At 42.5% G+C, this 11507-nt stretch overlaps 1 protein-coding gene across 1 annotated transcript in view; it reads right to left on the reverse strand.

The window, feature by feature from the left end:
* CLVS2 (clavesin 2) overlaps positions 1 to 11449 on the reverse strand; it is a 72762-nt gene extending 61313 nt beyond the window's left edge. The window contains exons 1-2 of the mRNA XM_009289114.2: positions 11061 to 11449; positions 642 to 816 (exon numbers count right to left, since the gene is read on the reverse strand). Of these exons, the coding sequence (XP_009287389.1) occupies positions 642 to 816; positions 11061 to 11449 (564 nt within the window). The remainder of the gene's footprint in view (positions 1 to 641; positions 817 to 11060) is intronic.
* Between the last annotated feature and the right edge of the window lie 58 nt (positions 11450 to 11507).

Consider the following 11507-nt stretch of genomic DNA (forward strand, 5'->3'; position numbering starts at 1 on the left):
TATGTAGTATCCTTTCCACCAATGTGCCTGTGCCATATAAAGTGCATTTACAATGAGCAGAAAGAAATTTAAATCACTGTATACTCAGTCCCAGAAGCTGCTGCTCAAATTAATCCTGACCCACCAAAAAAGCCAAGCACATGCTGAACTTTGAGTAAGTAAATAGTCCCAGCTAACTGTCTAACTACAGTGCCCCACACTTTTCAGGAAAAATGATGTAGAGCCTGTCTCCAATGGAATCAACAAAAAAAAATAAGCTGGCGTGGCAGGAGCAACCCATATCTCATTAGCCCTGTGCACAATGACAAGATAAACTGATTACTTCTAACTTGCTGCTGCAGAAGCTACAGTCTGAATTTACAGGAAGCCAACCATTTTGGAATAAAGACAGAAAAGTCAGCTCTTATGTATGGCAAAGAAGGAGCCTACACACCAGGAGTTACTGCAGTTAGCTGAATAAGCTCACGTGTTAGCTTGTGCCACTGTAGCTTGCCGGTTCACCCATACCTTAAGGTGTTAATAGCCTTGCTATGCAAAAGTTCTTGGATTTTTGCTTTGTTTGGGTTTTTTTAGCCACCTAGATTTGTAATGAACTGCAAAATGAAGGAGAATCAGGAAAAGAAAGAAAAGAAGAATGTTACCTGAAGGCCCTCTATGGCTAATCTAAGCATGCTTGGTGTGAGCTTGGAGGCCTGCTTGAAGGTGAAGTTGCTCCAGTCTATAATCAAAACAAATCCATTCACTTGAAGCTCGGGGTCTTCTATCATGGCTTCTAAAGAAAGAAGTATGGCACGCAAAATATCCACCAGTGTGTACCTGTGAACGTTAAGGGGAGATTCGGTTAGGAAAGGAGCAATGACCACAGATGTGGAGAAGTTCTGAGCGTTCTTCCTTTGTACTGCTTGTCGAAAGTTTTAATCAAAGGAATGCAAATGTATGCTCAGAAGTCATGGGTATGTAAAGCTGGGAAAGTCTCAAAAGCTCGGTTAGTTGAACTCATCCTCTGGAGCAGGATTATGTACATCTAGACCATCAGCCAGCCAGAACAAACTACAAGAATGTAACACACCAAAAGCAAATTTGAACTTTTCTGTAGTCTTCTAATCTGCTTTAATATCTATGCATTTTATTAAATGTCTGTACAAACGTATCTATGCAAACTGTATTTTTCTAAAATCATAATGATACCAAAACCTGAGTCTAACACCAGAAGCCTAGACACAAAGTTTCTTCCTTATTTTTCCAAGGGATTGAAATAACAGCTTCTATAAAATTATCAGCTAAAAAAGGGATTTCCACATGCTCCCCTTGTCCCTCTCTCTGGGTAATGTTTTCTTTTAAACCTACAAAGGGTATTACAGAAGGCTGATTACTCAAAGATCTTGAAAGCAGAAAGTAACACACACTAGGGCTTTGAGGTGTTTCTGGTTAAGAGCAATAGCAACCTTTTAAGGGTTACTTAACTGCCTTCTGAGTACTGAGTATTTTGTATGTGGTTTCAGGAGTAAGTTTGGAATGTGGTATTCATCAGTCCTAGATTTTTCTATGTTAAATTTGGGTTTACAAAGATGCCACCTACAATATGTAATTGTGTGTTTTACATATATGCACATAATCTTTTCTTAGATCAATGATCTCGTAAAAGAAGACGTAATTCCATATTGCCAAGCCCTGTTGAGTATAATCTTTTTTTTTTGAAGCTAAAGCACCTAATACAGCAACTGAATAGCTTAAATATATACAACAATGTCATCTTAGACTGCCATATAATAGAGTTATTAATCAACTTGCAGTTTAGCTTACTGGGTTTTTTAAAAAAAGGCGAAATACCGGAATTATCTGGGGTTTTTTAAGAGATATGAAAGTAGTAGTTTAAGTTTTGATTTTTTCCAGGCTAACTACGTTTTATACCTAAAAATCTTTTTGAGAAGTAAGACAAATGGTTACTGAAACAGATGCAAATTTGCCAGTCCACACCAGAGTATCAGATGCGGCATTAGAAAGCTAAACCAGAAAATATCAGATACGCAAATATTCCAGGAACAAAAGAAAGAATTAAATCTTCAGTGTTTGTGCAGGTATTTTTAAATAAGGCCCTTTAAAAGTCTCCCATGATGGCATCAAACATAGAAGTTCTCAAAATTATGGGTCCCCAGAGAAATCTTCACCATACTGCATATGTAGCAAAGAGCATGTGTGCCTATTTAGAAATTACATTAAATTATACTAAATTCTATTTGCTTTAATACAAGTGCACTGTTCCATTATGTACATAACTATATTTTGAAAGTATCTGCAAAAGGAAAAAACACAAACGAAATTAATCTGATCTAGCTGACTCCTCACATGTTTCCATGGGGTTTTTTCAGCCAACTAAAATTCAGTGAACTTCCCAACTATACACTCCTAGGAAAGGGACTAGAATAGGACTCTCTTAATGTCAGCCTAACACAATTGAACAAGAGAAAGTGTGTTCTCCCCAGAAAGCAAAAGAGGAAACATTGTTTTACACGATTCTTCCCTTCATTTTGGAAACCCTTATTTTGTTTTGAATTTGGCTTGGTTGACTGGGATAAAAGTTTTCATATTCGCTCCTCTCCTTTTCACTTTTCTGAGATTTAACTTTTTTCTAAGGCTTTACTTTTCTGAGATCTAAGGTTGACAGGAAGTTCGGCATGCTCCCTCTTTGTTGTACAGATTTTTTCAACTGGGAGAGAAAACAGCACAAGAAAAAATCTTCTCTGCAATTTCCCTATGGAAATCCTCAAAACGCTAAAATTCTCTATTTCCTTTTGGCAGCAAAAAAAAAGACCATTTCTGTAAATGGAAATTTGTCTGGGGGGGAAAAAGAACGTGCCTTAAAACCAATTTTGAAGGAAAACATTCAAAACCTGGATCCTTAAAATTGTTAGCACAATTTGATCACTGAAGAACTGTTAGGCCAGGACCCCATTTTTGCAGTAGGTACAGTGAAGCAAACCTGGAGCATCCTGTCTACCCTGGGCAAATCTGCCCGGGGGGACAGGGGCTGGCGTGGCAGAGCCAACGCCTCAGGCACGGCGCGGCTGACGCTCCCCCTCTCCCCAGGCAGAGCAGCTCCCCCAAGCCCAACTGCTGGACACATGGGGAAAATGCCATCATAGCTGCTGCGGCCTCTGAATAAGCAAACAAACACCTCCAGCGCCGCAGTGCAAAGAGCGACCTGAGGAAAAATGAAAACATTCATTGGCTCTTTCCCAAACGAGTTTGCACATGTATAATGGGACATGTAGGGAGTGTTTGGCAGCGTGAAGACTATAGACGGTTTTACTGGCACTAAAAAGGTCTTAGTTTGCCTAGCGTATCTGCAGACCAGTATACCTATCCAATACAACACTGGTGCATGGACAGCGGAGGGCACCTAATCAACATGGGAACTAAAAATCCCCTGTATGACACGCATTTTGTACAACTGCCAGCTTCAGGATTAAAATACGCACTTAGTCTGACGGAAGGAGGCTTACAGAGTCATGTTCAGGGTCAGGGCTGGGCTCAGAGCGTGGCCAACTGCCTTCAAACCCCTGGTTACCTCCACGAGGTGGTAGAGGTCTCAGAAATACTATTTTTTTTATGGCTTCGTGAAATCAGATGGAGATACACCCTGTAAGAGGCGTTCCCAGAGGAAACGTTGCACTGGGAAGGAAATTTCATCAGGTGAGACACTGGGAGAGCAGCTAATGCCTCAGTCTGAGGAAGATCATCTATCAGAGCTCATATAAGAAACGGACCTTAGAAATACTCAAATCCTAAAATTAGCCTCAACCCCACTTGACATTTAGGCTGCACCATTCAGAGAATCTCATTCTCCAGGAGAAGAGCTCCACGAAGCAGAAGGCTGCTGCAAGCACCCTACATCCAGTCCAAGAAGATGGGTCCCAAGTTCCTGATGTAGATCTCTAACATCCTCCCTAGGGAGTTCAAGAAGACATTACATGCCGTGGATTAACAGCTCCCTAGTGGCACAAGACTGCTAGAAATCTGGTGCATTAGACATAAAGATTCTTCGTTTATGAAGCCAATCAGGTCTCTAAGACTGACCACAAAATGCTTTTATATGTACCTAAGTGATAAATATACAGATGTGTACACGTAAACACAAATACACCTAATTATGTTCTGAATTCATTCAAGTCAACGGGAAAACTGTCAGGCGTCAATGAGACCAGGATTTCAGCCACCACAGAGAGTAACCAATGGTCGCAGGGCTGGGCCTCCACAAATCTATGGCATATTCACCATCACCGTAACTCCTATTGCAGGTTTGCTTAGTGTAAGAAATACAGTCCACAACAACAATGACGATATCGTATGTTTACCCACTGAAAAAGACAAAAGGTTGTCCTCTCGGTGAAAACAAGTCCTGAAGAACACAGGTCTAGCTAAAAGCAAGCAAGAACAGTTATCTGCCAGAGGAAGGTATCTGAAGTACTAGTTAAGTCTAAAAAGCCACATCAGGAGTATACAGGGACATGTCACTAACAACCAAGCTTACCCCCTCAAATACCCTTTGGGGCAATTAGTTGAAGATAGGAGCCGCCCTTCATTCTGTAATGGACCTCTTCTCTTGGTTTTGATACCTTACTTAAGTACAGTACAGAAAACCAGACAAATCCGTTAGTGGATATTTAAAGCAGCTTTTACTCTGGACACATGCTGAGGCAAGCCAGAAATGTAAACCCAGTGTGATAGATGAAATCTTAGGTGCTGCGAATGGCAAGCTGAGTACTGAAAGTTATCAGCTGAACAGTCCAAGCAAATGAAACGTGATCAAAGAAACTATACTGAAGCCTTCACACAGCACAGTTATTTGCATAAAGACTCATCTTTAATCCACTCCAGCCCCATGTTGGTCAACATTTCACCTCACTGCTACTACTGTTCACATCAGCATCAGGACGCACAGGCTCTGCCATAACATACGGCTCCATCCTTGGCTGGACTGTAGGGAAATGAAAATCCTACGTAAAAAGAAGGTGGGAAAAATTACTCTAGATTGTGTTGCTGAAACTTTTATTCCACGTTGAAATTACTTTCCATATAGATACAGAAATATAACCAATCAAAAGTGAGAAAGACCAGATAAGCTAGTGAGTATGAAATAAATTTGGTCCAAGATGGCTTTGACTGCCTTTCTACCTTAAAGAAAAAAAAAAAGAAAAGAAAAAAGTCAACAGTACCTTAAAGAAAAAAAAAAAAGAAAAGAAAAAAGTCAACATATTAGCCTTTAATTTTAAGAGACCATGGTGTTCAGTCTGAGGGGAAGATGGTATTGTTTTATTCTTACCAATCTGTGTTAAGTAACAGCGTGTATTTAGGGGACAGCAAGCCACTCATTTTGCCCTGGCCCCAGTTTTACAATGACAGCTCCAGTGCTGTCAGGTACGTAGGGTGTGCTGGGCCTGACTTGCTGCAGCAGCTGTAGTAGCCTGGAGTTAGGCTGTGCAGAAATAAATCCTTATTTATTTATGGCTAAATTCAGTTGCATTCACTTGTTTAAACAGACTTTTATGGGACATATTGTAGCTAGCAAGGTATTACTAATTGCTAGGATAATCGAGAACTCACAGTTAATTTAAATGTATTTAATGACCTCTATTTATAGAACCATGCTTAATTCAGTGGAGAGCTTACACAACTTTTTTAGCCCAGTTGTTACTGTGAATAACAAATGCTGGAAATATGTTATCACATATGTAATTCATTCTTAATGTTCCTTTTCTATGTGAGTCCCAGCTTGAGTTCAGATGAGGTGGGGACTGGTGCGCAGACACACTCTGCTACCTCTTAAAATTTTTCATTCAGGTTGACTTTAAAGCAATGAGCCTGGGAAGGCTTGACAAGTTAATAGCCGTACTGACAGTGATTCTTTCAAATGCTTCGGGATGGCTACCATTTCTACCACGACAGAGACAGAGCTTTCTAGGGTAATGCCTCACTGAGGTCTTGATTTGAGAAGAACAGAACAGCTCAAACAATTAACTGAGCATCCCGCTCTCTTGTAATTTAATAGTGGCAGCAATTTCTCCTTTACCTGAAAGAAAAGTTCTTTGAGAATTTTCTATGGGAAATGAACAGATTCAAAGTATTTCCAAGGATTTCTGGGAAAAACAGTCTGGCAGACACTGCTATCAACCCTTGGTAGTACTTCACTATGATCTTTCACCCTTACCTCTTGGTTATGTGCTCTATGCATCCTCTTCACTCCCAGAGGCCACTGTGATTTCCACCAGGCCAACAGAAAGAGAAGAGACAGGGAGAATGCAGGGTACAGATGTCTCGTGTCAAATCCAGCTGTGTCAGCTGTTTTCAATATTTTATGTTCTTGATGATGGGTGGCATCCACCGTATCATCCGTTTAACTAGATTCTGGTCCCAGTTGACTCCGATTTGCACTGAATAACTGATAATCTGATTTGGCAGAGTTGCCCTACTATCTCTATTGCTATTTGTCATCTCCCCCCTGATATCAAGAAATTTCACATTATTTTGAGAATTAAAACTGAGTGGCATGAGTCTGCCTCTCAGGATGCAAACTGTTAACTAGAAGAGATAAATGGTAAGTCTTCTTTGCTTCAATTCAAGCCACCCGTCTCCTGAAGGTCCCAAACACGTAAGGAACACACAATCTGTATTTTAAGCTCATCACTATTTGAACAAGTAAAGGTTTCTGTCAAATGAGCTCTGTGCCACTTAAAAGAGAAAGCTTGGTCAAGTCTCTGAGCCATCATCCCATTTCTAACCTACTGCGCTGGCTTAATATTTTTAGAATTTCACTGAAACAAGAGCCCTCAAGATACACAAAGGAGTACCTAGAAATGATGCCTCAGATCTCCTTGGTTTGTCAGTCTGGGTACATATTTGAATGCTGAAAAGACGGGGGATCGAAACTTCCCTTATAGCTATTCTGCTTAAATAGTGGCAGCATGCCCTGGGGGCCCTTATTCTAAAAACAAAAAGCACCACCAGTGTTACAAAAATGCATAGAAAAATAGAAACTGCTTCAAATATTTTACCAGATTAGCTTTTAGATTCAGATTAAATACCATTCATTACTCCTTATGTTAGCCCAGTGTCTAACAGTCACAGCCACAGATGAAGATTCAGCTGATCTAAATTTTACATTAGCATTGATCAAAAAGATCCCTAGCCAAAACACTCGCAGTCTAAATACAAGTGATAACAGGCACATACAGATACCTGGGGGAAAGCTAGGAAACAATAAGACAGCATCAGTCAGCAGGAGAAACTGTAGAAAAAACAACAGTTTGCACCAGTTAATAATTATTATTTGAAAGATACTACTTCCAAAAAAAAATTGACTCTATTAACCAAAATATGTTATTGTTAATATATTATTATTGTTAGCATTGCTATTTATTTGGTCACACTGAGCTTGAAAAATACCCTGCCAACTCACCTGTGGTTAATAGCGAGCTGAGGAGCAGACCAGCCTCCTAATAGCTACAGAATTTAAATTTTCATTTAACGTGAGGAAAAGTTTCTAGCACTTCTGCACATGAAAGCATGGTTTTGAAAGCAAACCAGTGGACTCCGTCTTTGCCCTGCTGTAAATCATCTGATGCAACAGCAGACCTTACGATAAGGAGTGCAGTGGATTTCCATATTCATTGAGGATGGTGTGAGCTGACTGTGACACAGATGGGAACCAGGCATTACTGCACTTTTCTACTGCACTTTTCTATTGCACTTTCTAGGAAAAGTTCTGAGATAATTAACGCAGGGAAAGATTTCAAATAAACAGCATCAAAATGGGCTGATTTTCCTAGGGAATTTGTGTACAGGTGCCACGAAGCATATAGAAGAACATGCATGACAACAGATCCCTTGCTGCTGAGAGTTGAAGTTAATTGTACCATTAACTGAAAAAAACGTCACCAGCCGGACACATTAAGAAAAAGGAGTCTTCAAATGCACGTACACGACTACAAGCCAAATGTAGTTATGAATCAACAATCTGGAAGCTAATAGGGAAGGCTGATCTCTCCCCATGTGCTACCCAGCCTCCTGGCAGAAATGCCACCCGTCTTCACTTTCCCCAGAGTAGAGACAGGATGGAGCGTTAGGCAGGGTCCCATTGAAAAGCTGCTGGGCTACTCAATGCATTATCCTTCACCTTTCCTTTTTTTGTTTGTTTGTTTTAAATACATGGCTGATTTAGTTGTTCAGATGGTAGGACATCTGGTACAGTTTTCAGGCCCTGCTTTAATTTAATGATTTAACATCTAGTACACAGGCTTGTTTTACCATAGGAATTTTTTGCCTCCCATGCTTTTCCTTCTAATTGGAACTATGTAAATCATAGGCTGCCGGTGCTATATAAATCATCTATAGTATGTCTGCTATTCATTTAAATAACAAATTGGAACCTTTTATTTCTAATTGTTACATGCTGGCCATAATAAGTCGTACACACATAATAAATTTGGAGGCTTGCTGTGCTCTATTAACTTAGTTTATGAAGCATACGAAGAGGTCCTAACAAGACGGTCTTCAAAAAGCAATCCTTCCAGTGTTGCTGTAAGAGGAGCACTGGTTTACGTAAGACCTCAAGTCAGTTAAGGCATAAGCTTGAGACATATCGCATAGCAGCTCCAGTATAAGTTCCATACACAATGCTCCCCAGGTTCAGCTGCTGAACATCAGACAATGGAAGACACTAAATTAATTAGAAAAGAGAGCGACCTAGCTCCACTCCCAGATCTGTCACTGACTTGTCATGTGCCTTGGAGCAAGCCACTCCCCGCAGCTGGGCTTCAGCTCTCTCCCCTTTGTCTGAGTGGTCTATCTGAAAACAAATCCCTTGCTCCGGAGGAGAGGCATACCGTGGGAGCACAGTGCTGAAGAGCGATAGGACCCAACTGCAAACATGGCCATTAGGTACTCCTGTGTACCCTATTATATCCTAAATAATAATTTTACCAATAGGACTTCATGAAGAAGGTCACAATAAATTTACCGTTGTGTCAGCTGATCTCATGTAGTTTAAATATCAGCACATCCAAAAATGAGGCAAATAAACCTATCCTTTTCACATGGCAATTATTTTTTTAAATGCTACTTAATCTCTGAATTCAAATTCTTGGTGTTCTTTTGACTAGGAACTAATGATCTGAAAAGTGTCACATAAAGCTTTGGGGTTTTTTTCATTAATAAGAAACAACAGTATAGAGTAGGTCACATTACCTTTAACAAGGGAACTTCTTCATGGTAGACGTATGACTTAATAAAAGGCCTAAACATCCATTTCTTTGCTAATCGTTCGTTCAGGGATTTTTAAGAGTTTGTGGAGCTGTTTTTAAAATAAAAAGTTGACTTGGTCCTTATGTGGGAAATAACGAAGGTCCTTATGTGGGAAATGAAGCCCACTCAGAGAGTCCTTAGCCTCATCACCACTGCTTTCTCACTCAGCTTCTTTGGCTCCATCTGCCAGAAAACCGAAGAGGGGAAAGGAAGCTGGCCCCAGCTCCGCGTATGTTCATCCACACTTTCTAGTTGTTAGCCTGGTCGTGGGCAGTTTTGATTTGTGCCAGACAGCTTTCTCTCAGCCCCTGGGCATGATTCATGGGCTAGCAAGCGCCAGGAAACTCTCCCCGTAGGCAGTGTGGACGTGGCCACCCTGTCAGGACAGGAGGAAAGCCATGGCGGGCCAGCAGCCCTCCGGGCAGAGACCCGTCCCTAGCTGTAGCACTGACTGCTGCAGGGAGCTGTGGGATCACTCCCTGCAATGGCTATCAACACAGCCTGCAAGAGGACAGCTACACAAACACTTAAAGGGCAAGCTTAAGCATGCCGATCCCCCAAATTTTGTCCTTTCTATCCACACTGCTAGCTGTTTGTGTCCTCCCCATGTTTCAAAGTAACAGAGCCTTTGCCTTTGCAGGGATATCTGCAGCACTGAGCACTCAGCACTGCCTGTGCCCAGCCTGTGTTGACTTCACAAAAGACGGTTTGGGTTCACGTGAAGGCAACTAACAAGATTTTAAGTTCTCTCACTAAGAAGTGCTTCAGATGCTAAAACTGCTCTCAGGTTGGGAGCCCAGGGAAGCCATGCAGTGCTCACAGGGGTAGGCTTTAGAGAGTTCACTCTTAATGGATTCATTCATTTACATGTATGGGAAATCAAGCAGTCTTGGTGACTGTAATTTTAGACTGCAGGAGAAACTGGGCATGGCACCTAATAAGGTGTTTGGAATAACCAAATAGTGTCACATAGTATCAAGCCGATTGCTAAAAAAAAAGGGTCTTGGTGGGAGACAGCTCTTGGGTCAGCCTGCTAAGTCATCTTCAGATGTAGTCCCAAAAAGGATCAGAAATTGTTCTGGGGACTGCACTAGCCTCCTTCAAGTTGCTACCAAAGCTTTGTAGGCTTGTATCTTACTACGCAGGGAATTCACACTCAGAGCAGCGTGAGTGGGAAAAGAAGAGGTTACTGTAACTTCCATCCTGGCATTTCCAGGTGGCTCAGGAAGAGCTTTCTTTAGCAGAGGGAAAGGATTCGGAGCCTCAGCTTCCTGCACTGGCAAACTTTTCAGCTCAAAAGCCATGATGGATACTCCTGTTTTGCACACAGCATCTCCCACTTTCTCCTATGGCACCTGAGCAGCTCTGTGTGTGCTGAAGCAGAAAGACTAGCACAGGGATCACAACTATTCTTTGTCAGGGGTTTAAGCACATCATCTACCATGCCAGCTGACTCAGGCTAAGGGGAGGCAGAAGGCTGTAAACCTCATATCGGAGAGGGAAGAGCACCCGAGCAGTTCCTACTTGCCTCCCGAAATTCAGAGCCTAAAGGATGAGAAGGTTGAAAAGGCCCTAAGCCACAAAATACATTTCTTCTTTCTCTTCTCCCTCTGCCTTTCCAGGCTGCTGCCCAGCCCCCTGTGGGCAGAGCCGGGTGCGTCCCTGCTGCCCACCCATCCTTTCTCTGGTCTGGCACAGCTTTTCCCACGCATTGCCCCGGGGAAGAAGGGGTTAAGGCAGGTGGGTGGCTCTGCATTTACCTGCTCTGGTCCCAGTTGGCAGCAAAAAGGACGAGGATCTTCCTGCCGTAGTGGTCCAGGTTGGCCAGCCCGCCGGGGAAGCCATCCTTCAGCGCCTGCTTGATGCCCGGGTCTGTGGCCTTGAAGCTCTTGAACATGTCCAGGTTCTGCTGGCGATATTCAAAGTACTGGGCCAGGAGGCGAAACGCCTCGAAGTGCTGAAACTTCCTGGCCCGCAGGAACCGCAGGATGAAGGCATCGTCGGTGCGGAGGAAGCCGATGTCCGGCCGGGTGATCACCATGTCTCGCACCTCCTGGATGTCCTGGTGCAAGGTGTCGGGGTTCTCGTTGAGCTCCAGCCGGGCTTTCTCCAGAGTCTCCGGGGAGAGACCTGCCTGCAAATGAGTCATGGCGCTGCCCTCCTCCTCCTCCCCGCCTCTGCTGCCTGCGCTCCTCAGCCTCCCGGGC

This window comes from Aptenodytes forsteri, unplaced genomic scaffold, assembly GCF_000699145.1.
Source record: "Aptenodytes forsteri isolate BGI_AS27 unplaced genomic scaffold, ASM69914v1 Scaffold217, whole genome shotgun sequence".
Taxonomy (NCBI): Eukaryota; Metazoa; Chordata; class Aves; order Sphenisciformes; family Spheniscidae; genus Aptenodytes; species Aptenodytes forsteri.